The sequence below is a fragment of the Podarcis erhardii genome (genome assembly GCF_964252035.2).
Source record: "Podarcis erhardii genome assembly, chromosome: Z".
NCBI classification, from domain to species: domain Eukaryota; kingdom Metazoa; phylum Chordata; class Lepidosauria; order Squamata; family Lacertidae; genus Podarcis; species Podarcis erhardii.
Window position 1 is genome coordinate 38,501,477 of NC_138504.1, and position 19,954 is coordinate 38,521,430.

General features: G+C 43.5%; 1 protein-coding gene across 2 annotated transcripts in view; it reads left to right on the plus strand.

The window, feature by feature from the left end:
• The window catches only part of NSMF (NMDA receptor synaptonuclear signaling and neuronal migration factor), a 50,098-nt gene that overhangs the window by 2,582 nt on the left and 27,562 nt on the right, over positions 1–19,954 (plus strand). For both annotated transcript variants that reach the window (XM_081847662.1, XM_081847661.1), the window contains exons 2-4: positions 16,445–16,506; positions 17,337–17,870; positions 19,236–19,311. In XM_081847662.1, coding sequence (XP_081703788.1) covers positions 16,445–16,506; positions 17,337–17,870; positions 19,236–19,311 — 672 coding nt within the window. The remainder of the gene's footprint in view (positions 1–16,444; positions 16,507–17,336; positions 17,871–19,235; positions 19,312–19,954) is intronic.

A 19,954-nucleotide genomic window follows, 5' to 3' on the forward strand; every position in this document is an offset into this window, starting at 1 on the left:
CTAAAATCACTGTGTCCCCGTTAAATATTCACGTTGATTTCTTAATGTATTTGTATTGCTTCATTTATTTCTTAGATTTTAGGATGGGAGAATACAATTTGAATTCTGTAGAATGTGAATTGTATTTTGCCAAAACAGTGGTACCTTGGGTTACATACGCTTCAGGTTACAGACTCTGCTAACCCAGAAATAGTACCTCGGGTTAAGAACTTTGCTTCAGGATGAGAACAGAAATCAAGCTCCGGTGACAAGGCAGCAGCAGGAGGCCCCATTAGCTAAAGTGGTGCTTCAGGTTAAGAACAGTTTCAGGTTAAGAACGGACCTCTGGAATGAATTACCGGTAAGTACGTAACCCGAGGTACCACTGTAATAATAATAATGAATTTATACACTGCCCTTCAACTGAAGATCACAAATGAAACAAAATATACGAAAGAAAAGGAGAAATAATTTTTAAACAAATAAATAAATCATGCAGCATCTAGCACCAGCAAGTACTACAGAAATTGTAGTAAGTCATTAAGTGGTCTTCAGATTTTCAAGTTGTCCATCGGGGGGGGGGGGAGAAGATTGGGAACCACTGGTCTTGAGGTTGGTTTGGATCCTGTGGGAGCCTTTTTCCGACAGACTCCAGGGTGCTGAGCAAGGTGACCCTTGAGTTTCTGCCCATCTTCAAAATTCTAGGCTATGCTTTCTACATTAAGCTGTGAGATATGATGCTAGTCATCAACAGGAATAACCTGACTCCAACCCACCAAGAGCAGGGATACTTTATTCATTTTACTTTGAGCACAGGATTTGGTACAGGGGTGTAAAATTTTCAAACTACATAGAACCTTTGTTTGCATTCAGACCCAGTTCCCAGCCTTTGTTATTTTGGCAACAGGATTTCAAAGATCTTAGGAGTGTTTACTTGAAATCTCAGGAGCTGAGGCAAAGGGATGGGGTGTGTGGATCTCAGAGGTTTCCCCCCTTCTCTTTTAACAAGCAGAAGAAATGGTTCCAAATTAGCAAATGTGCTAGATATTACAGATTCTCCCATTTCTGAATGACTCCTTTTTCTCAGTGCGGATTTGACCCGACCCTGCTCCTGAGATGGAGTGCTGCAAGCCTGCCCTCAGAACAACGAGGACTAGAATGCTTGTTGGCTTAAGCATGGGCACTTTGCACTGTGTTTCCAAAAAGCACTGGTCCAGATTGCATAGTTGCAGAAACAACTGCAAGGCATTTTACTGAATCACTAAAATAAGGTAATTTTAAAAAACAACTGTAGGAGGCTTAGTTTGACTCAGGGAGAGAATGTACAGTTCCTGTTATTACCAGTATTAAGCGTTCATTAGGAATAAAGTTAAGACAAGACTATTTCATAAAACAAACATACCAAAATGATTTTTTTCCTGTGCCTTGGGAGGTGTCACAAATCCATGTGGTCTAGACCCATAGGTGATCAGGGGGTGCATGTATTAACAAGTGGATCTTTGTATTTGGCTCCCCTGCATGCTCTTATTAGATTCCGTAAGTCTTTCAGCCAGCTCTATGTCCCAGAGCTCTGGGAGATTTGCTGGCTTTATGAAGCACTGCCTAATCTATAGATCTCAGCAGAGCTTTCCTGCTGACAAATGGACAATAATTTTCTCACTTAGAGGCTGGCGGTGCTGAAATTGTGAGAGGGGTGTGTGTGTGAAGCTTTTGGGCTCCTGGAATAGCTCAATTGGTAGAGCATGAGACTCTTAATCTCAGGGTTGTGGGTTTACTAAAGACTCTGTTTCATGTTGATGTCAAATAAGCCCCACCAACTCAGTGGACAACAGCAGTCCTTCAGCAACTGAGCTGAGACATAAGGGTTTGGATGGTCCCTGGGGTTCAGGGCATTGCAAATTAACAGAAGGCCCTTGAACCTGGCTCAGGAGTCGATGGGCAGCCAGTGCAGCTGTTTTCACAATGGTGTCCCATGGTCTCGGCCAGATGCCCCCTCCAGCAGTCTGGCTGCCGCCTTCTGCACCAGCTGAACCTTCCAAACCAGGCTCAAGGGCAGCTCCACATAGAGCCCATTGCAATAATCCAGCCTCAAGGTTACCAACTCATGGATTGCAATGGTCAGGTTACCCTTGTCCAGGAGTGGCCGCAGCTTCACTTCTCCACTATTTCCTCAGCAGTTTGCAATTAAACACACACACACAAACATTGTGAAGACACGGCATCCGATTTCTCCTGATAGACCTGTTTGCGTCCCATTTTGCCTTATGCGCATTTTTGCAAAGCAATTTCTTCTAATATAATGTAGTATTGTACATGTTATTCTCACTATTTTTTGCTTTTTCGTGTGCATATTATGCTGGCATCTGTGTTTTTGCACACATGACTTGGCCAGAGAATTGCATTGCAAAATTCAGATAAGGGGTGAATTCTGAAGGGTGGCGTCTGTTTCAGTTTGCAAGCTGTTTCAGAAAGTGTTAATTAGGTAGGTTTGTCTTTGAATGCAAGCTGAATCAAATCTTTCTTATCTGATATTCAGGGTTCTGGACCAGATGGGCCGCTGGCCTGATCCAGCAGGCTCTTCTGAGGCTCTTATTAATATCTCCCCCATCCCTACCAGAGATAAATACATCTCTGTAGGCTGCTGGTATCTGAGATGCTCAAAACCACAGCTCAGTGTCTCTGGGTTTCTTCCGAGAAGCTCTTAATTTCAGTCCCAGAGCACCTGACCCAGCTCTTCCCAAGATGGTTAATTAAGCTCTCTGCAACTTTCATTCTTGGCCTGGATCCTTGTAAACAACTGCAACACTCGTTTCAACAGGGATGTCTCTGAACGCCATCCGTTTGTATAGCTTTCCTGCTGTTCTGTTCTGTTTTGGCTGGAACGGTTTAACATTCGCAACTGTTCTATCTGTCTTTAGAACTGCGATATACCAGTAACTGTGTGACCTGTCCTGGAACCTTAATGGGTAAAGGATGGTGGGGGGAAATCTTACAAATACAACAAATGAAATAAATACCCCATTGGTACACTGTGCTGTGCTGAACATAGTGGTGGTGGAGACACTTCTCCGATTTATTTCCTGCAGACCTAAAATGAGGAGAGGCCAATGAGGCAAGACCATAGCTCATTGGTAGAGCACCTGCTTTGCATGCAGAAGGTCCCAGGTTCAATCCCTAGCATCTTCAGGTAGGGCTGGAAAAATGCACCCTGAATGAAAGAAACCCTGGAGCTGCCAGTCAGTGTAGACAATACAGAGCTGGATGAACCAAGGGTCTGACTCAGCATGAGGCAGCTTCCAATGTCTGTCTCTTCCTAGATTTACAAACTGCATATCTGAAGCATGTCAATAGGTGTAAGTAAACCTTGGCTCTGATTTAAATGGATCAAATCAGGGAGGGGGAAAAGTATTTGGATCATTTTCAGACATGTCTCCTGCCCCTCATTGAAGGAATAGGTATGTAAGGTGGCAGAGAGAGCAGAGGGTGGAAATATTTGGAGTTGCTGCTTCGGTCAGCTTTTCAAAGTTCTCAGATTTTTATTGAGGACAACAAAGAAAATTGATGTTTTGCAGCTTTCTGCCCCAAGACAGATTTATCTCTTCTCTCCCCAGCTCCCACTCGAATCTGGAGCTACTAGAATTTTGAAAGTGTCTTCTAAAAAGTTCAGTTTCCTATCTATGAGCCACCAAAGACTGTGGCAACTAGTTAAGTGTTTGTGGTGCATGAGTCCCGAGGTCCCAGATCTGGACATTTTGTTTTAAAATTTTCTCAGTGGTGATCAGAAAATGGAAGGAGACAAGGGATAACAACAGAGAAATATACACAGAAGCAGCTCTCCCAATTCAGACCTTTGTTTATGTTGGAGGTGGAGAACTAAGGCCCATAGAACTAACCCACAGCGCCACCCGTTTCCCCATGTATGTAGTATGTATGTATAAAATAAAAATAAAAAGATAAATATTATATGAACCAGTTGACAGTGGAGCAGACAATGAACTCTAGGCAATGAACTCTACTTTGTTTGTGGGGTTGAACTAGATGATTTTTAGGGTTTCCTTCCGAGTCTCTCTTTCTAAACGTGCATACACAGAAGTGATGTCATCAGAGTGGCATGGGAAAAAAGAGTGCTAAGGCTGCAGAGATACTATACACCTAAAGCACACCAGTTCCCCCAAAGAATCCTGGGAGTTGGGATGGTAGGGGTAAACAGCTGTTCCTAGGATCCTATTTCCAGCGGAGCTTATGAATCATCCAGAAGTCTTCCTTGAGAACCAGGGTCCCTCTGGAGGTATTTGCTGGCTCTCTTCCAAAGACGGTGTGGGTGGAATCTTGGTCATCCTTATATTAAGTGCAGTGCATATTTCATTCCATATTAATTAACATAGTACTTTGATTTCACCTGATTTGGGGGATGGGTGAGAAGAGATGGTCCAGTGCTCTTATATATTCTGGCTTTGTCGAATAGGATTTTGTGTGTGTTCGATTAGAGAGAACTTTCAAAAAATGCAACATCGATGGTATCTAACACCATGGAAACTTTCAAAAATGTATAAAAATGTGTCAAGTAATTGTTGGAGATGTGGAGACTCAGGAACATTCTACCATATGTGGTGGACATGTAGGAAAATACAGGTATTCTGGGAGAGTATACATGCAGAACTGCAAAAAATGCGAAAGATCTCTTTCAATAAAAAACCAGAGGCCTACCTCCTGGGAATAACAGATTTGGATATTCCACAAAAGAGGAAGGGTATCTTTTTATATGCGACAGCGGCAGCAAGAGTTTTGATCGCAGCAAAATGGAAGAGTAATGAAATCCCCTCTATACAAGATTGGATCCAAAAGCTGACAGAATATGCCAAATTAGATGGTTTATCAGAAAAAATAAAGAATAAATCAAAACAGGAATTTGTTTCTAAATGGGAGGTTTTCAAAGAATATCTGAAAAATAAATATGGTAGTTTAAATTCTGTTGCAGCATTTGAAGAACTTCAGTAATAGTTGCTAGGTAGATAGAAGAAATTAGATTTATTGAGAATAAGTTTAATTATGAAAAAAATGTGTATTGGCAATAAGTAATATGAATCTGAAATATGAAATAGACGGGAAGTTGGGTCTTTAGTGTTAAGACCAATAGATGTTTTATTGTTTGCCAGGAAAATTATGTGTCTATGGTTATTTTTGTAATTTGTGTGTAATTTGGTATTTTGTTTTTTGTGGGTTTTTTTCTTGTTGTATAAATAAATATTTTAAAAAAAGAAAGGATTCTGTGTGTGTTTGTCCACAGATACCTTTGGAGTTTCAAATTGCTCCTGCATAGGTTTGGGTGACTTCCACGTCAAAAGAATAGAAAAGGAATGTATAAGATGCTGTAATTGGGCAGAGTACTGATTTTAATGTCAAAATGCAGGACTTGCCAACCCGACGCCCTCCTAATGCTTTGGGCTACAATTCCCATCAGCCCCAGCCAGCACACCTGGCACTCTTCAGATGTTATGAACTACAGTTCCCAGGCTGGAGATTGATTGGGCAGAGGTTGACAAAGTCTGTTCTAATATTACTGCTGCTGCTTAATTATTTTTATTATTTTAAATTGTGATAGTTTGTATTTAGTTTTTAACTGTGGTATTTGTATGTTGTTACAAATGTGTTTAATTTATAATTGTTGCAACATTGCAAGAAAGTATTTCCCTTCCCTGAAATGTGTTTAAACAAATGGTAAATACGCCCACAAAAATAACTTGCCTGCAATGTATTTATTTACCACTTGCCTGCTGTGAGCTGGAGCAGGAATGGTTGGAGAGATACATTTGAATATTGGGTACCAAGGAAGGGGTGATGTGACTCATCCTTCCTCTGCCAGTGTCTTCACTCACTTGCATGTACGTTTCTGGCAGCGGATGGCTACCAGGCCAGTGCTTAAATGCAAGGCTGCTGTTATAGAAAAATAGGCTCCTATGTTCTTGGCATTCAGGGTGCAGCAGGAGAAAGGACAGATGTGTTTAATCAGGAGAAGAGATGGAGGATAAGGCTATTCCACCTTCACTGTCAGAGGCAGTATGCTGCTGACTGCCAGTTGCTGGGAATTATGTTTGGGGAGAGTTGCAGTTGTTCTCAGGTGTTGCTTGTGGACTTCCCTTAGGGGCATCGGGTTGGTCATTGTAAGAACAGGATGAAAGGCTAGGTGGGCCTCTTGCCTGATCCAGCAGGCCCTTCTTATATTCTTTTTCTTATATTCTGATTCCTCTGTCCTTCATCTATCCATCAAGATGCAGGGATGAGCACTAACTTTAAAAGGGGATTTGATAAATTCATGAAGAGTAAGGCTATCAGTTGTTAGCAACCCTGATGGCCGTGCTCTCCCTTGGAGGCAGTAACGCTTCTGAATACCAGCTGCTGGAAACTGCAGGAGGGGAGAGGGCTCTTGCACTCATCACCTGCTCGAGAACTTTCTGGAGAAACCCAGTTGGCCACAGTGAGAGCATGCTGCTGGGTGATGCTGGGCCTTCGGCCTGATTCAACAGGGCTCTTCCTATATTCCTAGGAGAGCTTTGAGGGTGGCAGAGTTGGAGGAGTAAAGGTCACCAGCCAAGGTGTTGGAAGAGATCATGGTGGAGAATTCCCCCTTCCTTCCAGTTAGGTTGAATTGGCTGGTAACCCACTCCCCGTAATGCCCACCCTGTGTATTTGCTTCCCTTGCTCTTCTAGCATGCGGCATGGCTCACTTGCTTGAGCCATTTAGAAGGATTTCCTCTCCATGAACTTGCTTCTGAGATGAGCCTGTGGTGTGTTTTATATCCCATCTTGCTTTCAAATTGCTTGTGGTGCTTCCAGCGTGGCTTCTGTGGCCCTCCCTCTCCTTCTCCCATCCCCACAACAAAACTGTGAAGTAGCTTAGGGTCTGGGATGTGGGATAAACCACTGAGCCTAGGACTTGCAGATCAGAAGGTTGGCAGTTCAAATCCCTGCTCCCGTTGCTCGGTCCCTGCTCCTGCCAACCTAGCAGTTCAAAACACATCGAAGTACAAGTAGATAAATAGGTACCGCTCCGGCGGGAAGGTAAACAGCATTTCCATGCACTGCTCTGGTTCGCCAGAAGTGGCTTAGTCATGCTGGCCACATGACCCGGAAGCTGTACGCTGGCTCCCTCGGCCAATAAAGCAAGATGAGCGCCGCAGCCCCAGAGTCGGCCACGACTGGACCTAATGGTCAGGGGTCCCTTTACCTTTACCTAGCTTAGGGTCAGATAGACCACAACTGGCCCAAAGGTCCTCTTTCATGACCAAGTGGGGATTTGAATCCTGGTCCTCCAAGTCCTATCCCAACAACTCCACTCTCATTCTCTCCTTGGGCAGTGAGTTCCTTGTGTGAGGATTTTTCAGATGCAGAAGCTTACGTTTTCCTATTTGTTTGCCGCGGTAGTAGCAAACAATTCCTTCTCATAGCTTATTCGCTGGTCTACGGGCAGCATCGGACTCTCACACCCATTTTTAGGCCCCTATATGTTTGGGGTTTTTACTTGCTTGTAACAGGGAATGCCACATGCAGGCAAACTCTGGATTGCAGAAGGTTATCCGCATGTCTGAAATCCACCCCACCCGCGTCATTACATGCCCTCTGTGGCTTCTGGTCTTTGCTTTGAGCTGCTGTGCTTTCAGGCGTGCAGCGCCAGCGCTCAGTAACGAACCTGCCTCCCGCTTGCTGCGTTATAACTGCATCGGTTGCATTGGAATCTCGGCGCTTTGGGTGCCTCTTTAGTCGCCTTTTGCACACCTGCTCCATCCAAATGGTTCTTTCCTTAACTTCACTGCCTTAGCCGCTTCCTTCAAGTGCGGCAGTGAGGAACCTCGGAGCTGAGGGGCGGGCGTCGCTTGAGTGTTCCCCCCTCTGCTGCAGAGACGGCGCTGCTATGTAGTCTTTCTGGAAGTCTGGATAGAGAGATGCTCCGCAAAGCAGAAGCCACTTTTGCCCAAGTCACGGCTCTGGCGTAATAAAGAGCTGGGAAGGAAGCGCTGTCTTCTGCATGATTTCCACCCACATTGCTTTAGAGACGCAACCGCGGTGGTACTGACACCACCAGCAGCCCCGGAGGTCAATGGGACAAATTGCAGAGGGCGAATAAAGGACACAGAGGTCGAACGGGTGTCAAAAAGGGCTGGGGGCGGGAGAAAAGTGCACAAAATTTAATCAGGCTAATTAATTTAATTGAATTAGCCACATTTGTCACTATTGTTAATTTCTGTGAACAGAAGTTGGATTACCACTCTTGCATCATTGCCTTACTTACCTGCATTGGAGATGAGTGGCTTACCTGTACACAGCATATGGGAAATAAATAAAGGAAAGGAAGCTGAAAGGAAGCTGAAAGGAAGCTAAGTGCATGAGCATGTACAGAGTGCACATCCCTTGTCCAATACAGCAGTGTTCTCATATCCTGATGCTTTCTTGCTTTAAAAAAAGTGTGTAGCTGCAGAGCTGCTTTGCTTCCTTATTTTTTTAAAAAATAATTTAATGCATCCTAGTAATGTGGTTGACAATTAATAAATGCATTTATTTATGTATTGATATATCTGGACTTTATTTCATTTGCATTCCTAAGAATTTCTGAGTTTGGGGTTGATACACAATTTTATAAGCTCTTTAAGAGATCAATTAAAATCAGATGTCATCAAAGTCCTGCTTTAGAATACTTCAATCTATCTACCAAGCTCTGATAGGTTTCTGACTATTCTTAATGTTTCTGGCTGTTTGTTTATTTATTATTTTTATTGCATTTACATCCCACCTTTTCCTCCAAGATGTTCAAGGTGGTGTACATGATTTTCCCCCACCGAATTCCCACAACAACCCTGTGAGGTAGGTTAGGAAATTCCCAGCCTCCCTGCCATGTGACTTTCAGCTTATTCATGTTTTTATTTGATTTATCTTGCTCTCGGAATGGGTTCCAGCACTGGATTTGTGTGTTCTTGTGTTAAAATGTCATACGGGCAACAGCCACTCTCTACACATCCTAGAAACTTTGATGACATATCAAAAATGATCTGGATGGTACTTTTAATTTTTTTATCTGTTTTTTTAAAAATTGCATTTATATTACACCCCCCCCCAAGGGAAAGCAGTGCATGTGGTTCTCCCCATCCTTTTTATATTCACAACAATACTGTTAGGCTGAGAGAGACAGTAACAGTCCCAAGTTCATCCATTGATTTGAAACCCTGGGCTGGGTCTAGACACATCATAGAAGCGTTTCAGTTACGCATTGTAAATTTAAACAGGGAAAAACGAGACTCCACAGCGCCACCTGGTGGCACAGTGTTATATAGCATATACTGTACAACACATATACTGTAAATTGCTTTTTCTTTGCCAATTTAGCCGAGTCTCTGGTTTCCTGGGTTCTAGTCCCTGTGTGCTATCACTGTATAAAAAGGGTTTGTGCAGAGAGCATGTGCCAGTACTTCCAGGTAGAAGTTGAGTGAATCACTGGTGGCTACGTCACAAGTTTTTGTTTTTGTTTTGCAACATGTACGTGATGTTGCCATCCTGCACTTCTAAAAATGTTTTCATCCAGATTTCTCCTTGCTGCAGAAAATTCAATATGCAAAAATAACCAATTATCATGACACAGCTGCTGCGGGTGTGGAAGCACATTAGTGCATTTTTGCAAGCTGGAAAGGGAGTGTTGTCACATGCGTGGTGGCATTTCAGTGGTGGTCACGATTGCTATCATGGTTGCCAGAGAATTCCAACAAAAACAGAAAAGGAAGTGGGAATCACTACAGGTCTACTTGTTCATCTATGGTTAGGAACAGAAGTCAGTTAAACAAATGCAATCAGTAGACACAGATCTCACTATCCGAACACAATGCATGATCAGAAAAATGTTTGTTAGGGGAGCATTCACATAGCAAGTCAACAATTCTCATTGATTCCTATGGCAAAATTTCTAATGTGTTTCGGGCCATGTTAGCTTGTAACTAACAATTTCTTTATTTCTACATTGTTTTGCCAATCAGAGCAGTCAGCATTGGTCTAGATGGGCTCTAGTGAACTGAATCTGCATAAGCAGCTTCACACATTTAAGTCTGGGACTTGCCGATCAGAAGGTCAGTGGTTCGAATCCCCACGATGGGGTGAACTCCCATTGCTTGGTCCCTGCTCCTGCCAACCTAGCAGTTCGAAAGCACCTCAAAGTGCAAGTAGATAAATAGGTACTGCTCTGACGGGAAGGTAAACGGCATTTCAGTGTGCTGCTCTGGTTCGCCAGAAGCAGCTTAGTCATGCTGGCCACATGACCCGGCTCCCTTGGCCAATAAAGCGAGATGAGCACCACAACCCCAGAGTCGGTCACGACTGGACCTAATGGTCAGGGGTCCCTTTACCTTTACCTAATGCTCTTCCCAGTGCAGTCTGCCAGGGGTCTTCCCTGACATCTTTTCAGCACCACTTGACCTCCCCACCCCTGGCTTTCAATTAGACTGAAATGATGTGGCTTTTGTCATTAGTGTGCTGCCAAAGGTTTCTGTGGCTGTTATAGGGGGTTGCTTTGGTTTGTGTGTGGCTGTACAAGCACACATTGACCGTACATTTACCCCCCCCCCCCAAAAAAAAGAATACCGGGAACTGTTTTCTACAGTTACAGGGCTACAATTCCCAGAGCCCATAAACTACAGTTCCCAAGATTCTTCTTTTGCTTTAAACGTGATTTAAATGTACACAGCCTTGGTTTTCAATTGTGTTGTTAGTCACATGTAGACCTTCGGGGAGCTCACCACTAACAAGTCTAATAAGTAAGAAGAAGGACATAAGAAGAGCCTGCAGGATCAGGCCAGTGCCCCATTTAGTCCAGCATCCTATTCTCACTTGCAGTATGTGTGTTCATGTGTGCTAGGTTCCATCCCTTAGCCCTGGCTGAGCCAGTTGTTGTTTAATGTTGCTAGAGAGGGGCATTATCGCTTATGTATGAAAGGTCAGGATGCAACCCTGTGAGATGGACAAAGGAAGACCATTTGCATTTTTTATTTTTATTTCTGCAAAGCTCTGGGTTTGCAAAATGCCAGTTAATGTTTTGAAATCACTGTATTTCCAAAGAACGTCACCCAGACAAAAGCCTCCTCTCTGAGCACAGCCTGGTTGGTGATGGTGAAGGACTTTGTTGGGCTGGACGCCAAGTTCTCAGGCTGTCTCTGTTTTTCTCCCTCTCTTGCTTTACTTTGTCTCTTAATGGAGCTGCTGGCCAGTGTGCCTACCTGCAGGGACCAAGCACGTTTAGCAAGGGAGTCCAAACAAATCTGAGTGAGAGCTCGAGAGGACTAGAAAGCCGTCTCATCAGTTAGGGTGGACGAACCATCAATTTCACTTTCCGTTTCTCACTTTTCTAATTGTTAGCATCACATTTCAGTATCAACTAGCAATTAATTTTTGTTTTTAATTCTCATGGGACTCTTTCTCTCCCCAGCAACATTATTTGAAGCAAAATTCTAACACAGTGGTACCTTGGTTTTAGAACAGCTTAGTTTATGAACAACTTGGATTAAGAATGCTGCAAACCCAGAAGTAGGTGTTCTGGTTTGTGAATTTGCCTTGGAATAAGAACATGTTCCGCTTCCTGTTGAATGTGTTCCATTTGTAAATTGAGTCCCGAGCACCCACACAACACAGAGGTGATATTTGGAGCTTTAGTTTTTGCTATTTTTTTGCATTTTTGTTATGTGTGGCTTTTTCGGTTTTTTGACTGTAACTTATTCTTCGTTTTGTGGGACTGACTTGTGACTGTGGATTGTGACTTTGTTATTGTGACTGTGTGGAACCCAGTTCAGCTACTGATTGATTGTGTGACTGCAGAAATGGATCCCAGCTCTGAAAAACAAACAACGACTATCATCAGTGCACATAAGAAAAATAATAATTTTAATTTTTATCATCTACAATGCTGTCTTATTTATTTTATAGTACACTTCACTGATTATTGCTTTCATTTTATGGATCAGTGGTCTCGTTAGAAAGTAACATTCATGTTAAATTGCTGTTTTAGGGTTTTTAAAAGTCTGGACTTGATTAATCCATTTTGCATTACTTTCTATGGGAAAGCGCGCCTTGCTTTTGGAACGATTTGGTCTTGGAATAGACTTCTGGAACGGATTAAGTTTGGGAACCAAGGTACCACTGTACAAAACTGGACCAACAAATGCAAAACTCTTACCATCAAATATGTAATGGTTAATGATGCTGTCTCCATAGTTTACAAAAAAATGTACTAAGAATAAGGAGTCAAAATTCTCACTATTTTATTATTTTGTAATATCTGATTATGGCCTTCCAGGTTATTATTTTTAATTTATCAGTTGATAAGTTGTGGAAGGCATATACCATTTCTATATGCAATTTTGCCTAATATACCAATTTTTGCATGCATTTCACTAATACAATGCATTTTGGGGTATATTATTTTTGCATACAGAATCCATTTTTATCCATATTCTCACCTAACATGCCCCTATATGGCTGGAGAACTGTATTCCTAAGTTCAGAGAAGTGTTGGTTTGCATATTGTTTTGAGCAGTACAGTATTAGAACAGTTTGCAAATGCAAACCAACTTTCTTTCACCATCCTTGCCTTCTGGCTACCTTATGCAGAAAACCATTTTGCTGCAACATTATGGAGGAAGCCCATACTTTCGTTGCAAAGGTCCTCAAACCTTCTTGGTTTAAGAAAAACAACTGAGGAGCCCAGTTCTGAAAAACAAGGATAGCAGAACTGGGTGTTCTCACACTATTTGCAAAAAAACACATCCTGCCAGGAAAACCACACTCCAGAAAGCTAAATAGAGCAACCAAGCAAATAGGAAGGAGGAGTTAAGTGACCAAGTGAGCCTTCCTTTCATCTCCATAGCAGTTGAAACTGACCATTCTCTAGTCTAGTTAATGTCAACTCCTTAACCGCTTGGCTGCACAATGTCCCAGGTTCAGTTCCTGGAATCTCCAGATATGGCTGAGGACATGGGTGTAGCCAGGATTTTTGTTAAGGGGGTAGGCCTTTTGTTTAGGGGGACAGAACTTCAGTTTGCTATGTATTTTTATGTATTTTATTATTTTAATCATTGATTTTTAAAATATTTATTTATTCAAATCATCGATTTCAAAAACCACCATTCAAATCATCAATTTCAAAAAATCATAATCAAAACCATGAATTTCAAAATACAGTGGTACCTCGGGTTACAGATGCTTCAGGTTACAGACGCTTCAGGTTACAGACTCTGCTAACCCAGAAATAGTACTTTGGGTTAAGAACTTTGCTTCAGGATGAGAACAGAAACTGGGTGGCGGCGGCGCGGCGGCAGCAGGAGGCCCCATTAGCTAAAATGGTACCTCAGGTTAAGAACAGTTTCAGGTTAAGAACAGACCTCCAGAACGAATTAAGTTCTTAACCCGAGGTACCTCTGTAATCATGATGAAAACCATTGATTTCAAGACAATCATGATTCAAAAACACTGATTCTAGAATCAGCATGATTTAGATCACTGATTTCAAAATAACAGTGATTAAAATAATTGATTTCAAAATAATGATGATTTAAAATGATTGATTTTTAAAAAATATTGATTTAAAAATCCGCTTGGCTATGCTCATGACTAGGAGCGATTCCCTCCCTGAAACCCTAGGGAGCTGCTACCAAGGCATATGGGTCAGTTGTCTTACACAGTAAAAGGCATCCATCCACCTAGGGGCCCTTGAGCCTTCGGCAAAGTGCTGTATTGCCATCCTCCCCACCTCATCCCACCCCAAAAATCTGACACAGTTGAGGTTGCTTGTACAGGAAGATGCCTCCTCATGGCTGGTCGGGATGCCTGCACTGGTCTCTGCCTGGAAGCTGCTCCAAGGACCACTTTGTTCCCACTCTTGCAGCAGATCTAAGCAGAGTCCTTCCAAGGGCAAAGCAGCTGGGGGATGACGACGCTCCAGGTGTTGTGGGAGGGTGCCAATGCCTGATAGGTGAATTTTGCATGCCTGGCGAACCCCTAGGTACACCTATGCAGCCACCTGTGTTCATGAAAAGCATCTGTAGCTCAGTGGTTAGAACATCTGCCTCACATGTGGAAGGCCCAGGTGCATTGGACGAGTGGTCTGACTCTGTACAGGGAAGCTTCCTGTTGTCCTATCTAATCCATCCCATTATTCAGAACAATGAGGACTAGAATCTTTCTTTGTTTCATAGCTTCCTTTACATACAAAAAGTCCTCAGCGTGACTGGGAAAGACTCCTGGGGAGCTGCTGCCAGCCAGTGTAGGCAGTATTGAGCTGGGTGGACAAATTGTCTGTATGCTGCTTCCTAATGCAACTGCGGAAGGTCCCAGATAAAAATGCGTCACTAGTTTAAAATGTTGTGGGCGGGAGGTAGTGTGAAAAAGCAGCAGCTAGTCAGAGGAGAGACTACAGGGCTACCTGAATGAACGGCCTGACCTGATACAAGGCAGGTTTCCTATTCTTTAACACCAGTTCGGAGCACTAAGTACACAGTCTCTCAGTGGACCAGTCCATCTGATTCATCTACATGTTGTCTGTAGAGACTGTGGAAGCATTTTGAAATCCTAAGTGCTGACATTCACATTGTTTTGTGCACATTACTTGCCTGGAGACCTGCATTGCAAAATGAAGAGAAGGACAAAATTCCGAAGGATGGTTTTGCTTCAGTATGCTTATGGTTTTGGAAAGTGTACTTTAAGTAGGTTCTCCTTCAAATGCAAACTGAATCAGATTTCTCTTTTAAATCTTAGTTCAGCAAGAGCCCTAAATCCGCTTTATTTGCAGCACTTGGGTTTTCCAGTATGTGATTGAATCCCACCTGCAAAATAGTGACACTCTGGATGTGCCCTCCAACTGCCTCAGCTGGATTTCCATCTCTGTCACTGTCCTTTGGGTTATGACTGGAAAAGGTGCAAGCTTTTAGCTGGTGGAATTTTCCAGTGGGAAACGACTCTCTTTTTCTTCCCCTGGGCTGTGAAAGAGCCTCTACATAGTCCTTCGAGAGATGGCGCAGCACACTCCTGCAGTCAAGCATGCTTGAAAAGGACAGAACAAAAGGTGCCCTTGAGCATAGATGGTTCAGCGCAGTGCTGTGGCAAAGAGGCAGCATCTTCTCCTTCATGCGTTCAGTGATGGTGGCAGGGAAGGATCAAGTTGGTTCTCTGGATTGCCCTTACCAGATCTATCTGTTTTGGTTTGAAGCCTGGAAGTGACATCCCTCTGATCCACATCCACACCCTGCACCTAAACTGCCTCACAGGGTTGTTGTGAGGATAAAATCAGGAGGAGGAGAACTATGTAGCCAACTTCAGCTCCTTGAGGTGGGATGTAAATATAATAAATAGCATTTTTGTACCACGCTAAGAGTCATGGAGAATCCTGAAAACTGTACTGGTGACCTCTACAGTTGCAAGCCCAACTTAACAAACCACAGTTCCCAGGACTCTCTGTATGTTAAAGTGATATAAGAATGCTTGACCTCTGTATATCACCGGACTACAACTTGCATCATCCCTGACCATGGACCATTCTGGCTGGGGCCGATAGTATTCATAGCCCAGCAATTTCCAGAGGGCACTCTGTAGGCGTCCCCTGCTTTAGATTTTCTCGGTACAGGTTTTGGGGTACTGTCCTGGATGATACAATTGTGATTGTGTGGCAGAGTGGATGACTCATTTTTCTAAGAGGCTGCAGTTTTGGAATAGCTAGGGACTAGTCTCTCAATTTCTCTGTCATTTCCCACTCCCTCTCTCTCACACTTTCGGTGATCTGCAGCTAATTGACAGAGGTGCTTTGCCCATCACATCAACGAACCTCATCTTGCACTTACCCCCCCCCCATTAATGCAGAATGCAAGAGTTAAGTCCCCTGATGTTGGACTACAACTCCCACAATCAGGGATGATGGGCTGTTGTAGTCCAACAACATCTAGAGACCCAAGGTTGAGAAAGGCTTATTTGAATCCAAATGAAAGCAGGAGAGTCTGATTTCCTGACATTGCTGTTTGTTCGTTTTTATCTAAAAGCAGCTGTGGGTTGTGACAGAGAGAGCAGTCTCTAACTGGAACAGAGGTACTGGGAGGAGAATAACTTAACCTTTCTGCCTGTGTGGTTTCCACAGTCTGCCTATCCCCCACCTCTAAGTTGCTTTTTTGCCACCCTCTCGCCTCCAGCAGAAAACATACAGGTATATTCCTCCACTGTTAGGATAATGGCAGCTTTGAGGTGTGTGAGTCAAAGAGTGAGTTTCTCTTTGTGGGTTGTGGGTGGGGGTTTCCCTCATTTTTATGAGGGTGACAAAACACTTTGGAGCTGGATTTTGCTAGTTTGCTTTGCTGACTCTCTCTCTCTCTCTCTCTCTCTCTCTCTCTCTCTCTCTCTCTCATTTTTCCTCTTTCTCTCCACCATTTTGTGCTTCTGCACACCTGACAATTTGAAGAGCGGCGAGGGCTTTTGGAGATTATCTCTCTCAGAACCATCCCGAAGGCCAGAATGGTTCAGGTAGGAGGATGTGTTGATTTTTATGTTATACTCATGTTTAAAATTATTTATAGGTTACTTGAGGCAGCTTACGTGGCATAAAAACACATTTTCCAAAAGAGCCCTGTTCAGGTTGTTTGTGTGGGTGTGGTATTGTTCAAAATATTTAATTTAATTTATTTATTTCAATCAATTTATAAGCTGCTTGATTGTAAACAAAAACAAAACCTCAAAGCAATTTACAAAAAGGATAAAACAATAAAATGATCAGTACATAAATAGTGGTTTTTGTTTTTGTTTTTTGCATGACTTGCTGCAAAACTTTGTGGTGTCCGGTTATGGAAGGATATGAAAAAAGAAACCTGCATTTTTAAAATTTATGCAATGTGATATACAAGGCTGGTGTGTGTGTGTGCTGCCATTATGCAGGAGTGTAGAAAAGGTTGGTGTGGTGTTGGATTAAGAATTCAGCTACCTGAGAATCTTGGCTTTAATTTCATTTATTAAAGGTTTTAGTCCTCGTGAGTTTCTGCACTGCATTCATGAAAATGAAAATCCCCAAACTAGAAGGAAAATTCCCAAACTATATTAATAGTGGTGATAATGATCATATGTTTGAAAGTGGGCAGGTAATATGTTCTGAAATTTCAGAAGGCTGAATATGTTTCCATTGTCAGGACATGGGGCTTTACTATCTTATGAACATCAGAAATGCCCTGCTGGAAATGTCTGAACTCAAAGTCAGAACAGCTGTCCGTCTTCAGATCCTGGACTCCAATTTTTTTTTCACACTGGAGAAAAAGAAAGCTGGCATCTTTAACTCAGGTTCTCATATGCTCCTTTCCTTCCAGATCACCTGCTTGCTGAGTCCTATGTTGGGCAGGAGGACTCCCCAGATATGCACCAGGGAGCCCAGAACAAGCGCCGCCTTTCCCTCATTTCTGACGGCAAATTCGAACGCAGCTTCTCAGAGGAGCGTGGCGAGAAGCTGGCAGGCGAGGGGCCCAAACCACGGGTCTACACTATCTCCGGGGAGAGGCCTATGCTCTCCCAGCACCAGAGTGAGAGCATGGAGCTGGTGGTCATCAAAGGGGCTGAGGCTGAGGAGGAAGAGGAGGAAGACTGCTCCCAGGGCCAGCCTCTCCAGAATGCGGTCAGCTCCCACAACATTGGGAGGCACTGCAAAGGGAGCTGGGCAAGCAGCCGCCAGGTCTCCAAGGAGTGCCCCGGCTGCACCCACCTGGCTGCTCCTTCCCAGCATGCTTTTGACATAGAGCATCCTCACCCCCACCACCCCCATCACCACCACCACCACCACCAGGCCGGCGAGACTGGCTGGCGCCGAAAAAAGCTGGAGAGAATGTATAGCATTGACCGTGTGTCAGGTTAGTAATGGAATAAAAGAAACCATTATAGCTCAAATGAAAGGCCTGTGCTCTTGTCTCCAACAGTGGGTAGTCTGATTTCCCTGGAAAAAATGTGGGTGTGGTGACACCCAGCTCCTGTAGCCAGTGTGGTGTAGTGGTTAAGAGCAGTGGACTCGTAATCTGGTGAACCGGGTTCGCTTCCCCACTCCTCCACATGCAGCTGCTGGGCTAGTCACACTTCTCTGAAGTCTCTCAGCCTCACTCACCTCACAGAATGTTTGTTGTGGGGGAGGAAGGAAAAGGAGAATGTTAGCCACTTTGAGACTCCTTTGGGTAGTGATAAAGCAGGATATCAAATCCAAACTCTTCTTATTCCTTGCAGCTAGCAATTAGAGGGTGAGGCAGTTTCTGCAAGTGGAGGTTCCACTTATCATTTACACTGCTGCTCCACTTACTTTTGGCTCTTGCTCCACCCACCACAGGCATGTGGCCCCCAGAAGGTTTGCTAGGAAAGGAAATGTGGCCCTCGGTCTGAAAAAGGTTCCCCGGCCCTGCCATCTAGGATTTAGCTCCACGCCCAGTTAGATGTTGTGATCTGCATTATGGTTGGATGGCAGACAACTCTCTGGTTTTGTTTATTAAAAGATAAAGTAATGTACAAGTCATGAAACTTCTGTGGCGGGTAACTTAGGAAAGGAAGGGTACTGGTGGAACAAATAGCATGTTTTTTTCCTCCTCCCCAGGGGTCATTTGAGGTCAAAGTGCCCGTTACAGAGTTTTAATTAATTTTGGATCCTGAAGCTCTGTAGTCAAAGGATAAGAACATAAGGAAAGACTGGCTGCTAGTATAGGTTAGTGGGGCATCTATCATCCTGTTCTCACAGTATCCAGATGCACATTATGGAAAGCCCCAAACAGGAGCCGAGTCCAATAGCACTCTCCCACTTGCGAACCCAAGGAACTGGTATTCAGAGACATACTGACTCCTTTAGTGGAAGGAGAACATAGTCATTGTGGCTAGTATCAGGTTCATATGGGGAGATCTTTCAGGTATCCTGGGCTCAAGCTATAGAGCCAGCATTGCTGATAACCACTGATAGATCTGTCTTTCTTCATGGAGCTGTCTAATCCGCTTTGAAAGCTTAATGAGGCTGAAGTCCATCACCATCTTTCTGTTCCCCTGCTGTCTGAAGTGTTTTCTTTTGTCTGTCCTACTTAATTTCATCAGATGATCTGCTCTTCCTTTCATCCCATGATAACTCTGGTGAGGGAAAAACATATCTCTTTATGCTTTGTCCACACCATGCGTAGCGAACTTCAATTGTGTTCCCTCTCTTCCCAGGACTGAATGCTCATTGCTGTGACTGTTTACCTCTCTTGCAGATGATGTCCCCATCAGAACTTGGTTTCCCAAAGAGAACCTCTTCACTTTTCAAACAGCTACAACAACTATGCAAGCGTAAGTTAGAAAACTGGTTGGCTGGGCATGGAGGAGAGCATGTGAAATGTCTGCATGCTCATTCACTTAACCAGCCATTCTTCTGGGTTCACATAGCATTGTTATAACAGAGACATCAAGCTGCCTTATTTGAGCCAAGCCACTGATCCATCACATTCAGTATTGTCTACAATAACCCACAGTGGCTAGCTAGGCTTTCGGAAGCAGAGCCTCTCTCCTAGCCTTACCAGGGGATTGAACCTGGGAATCTTCTGCATGCAAAGTATATGCTCTGCTGCTGCAATTCATTTAAGAGAGAGAGCAAGGTTCTAGTCCTCATGTTTCTGAATTCAGGGCTGAATTAAACAGGAACACTGGAAGCCCTCCCTTCATGCTTGCTCAACGCAGCTTCTTTTGTATGAAATATATTGCCCTTCTTTCTCTCTGTGGCTTCATCTCCACATACATGTTTATATGTATATATTTTTGCACTCTTTGGAAATGACCACAGCTACAGCTTTAGTAGAGTCCCATGAGCATGACTTTGTGTTAAATTCACACATTTAAACTGCCTCATCTTATTAAGTTATGAAGGCATGGTAGGGACCTGAGCCTTTACCTCATTGGTGGTGGAGCCACAGCTTTGGAATGTCACACTTCGAAA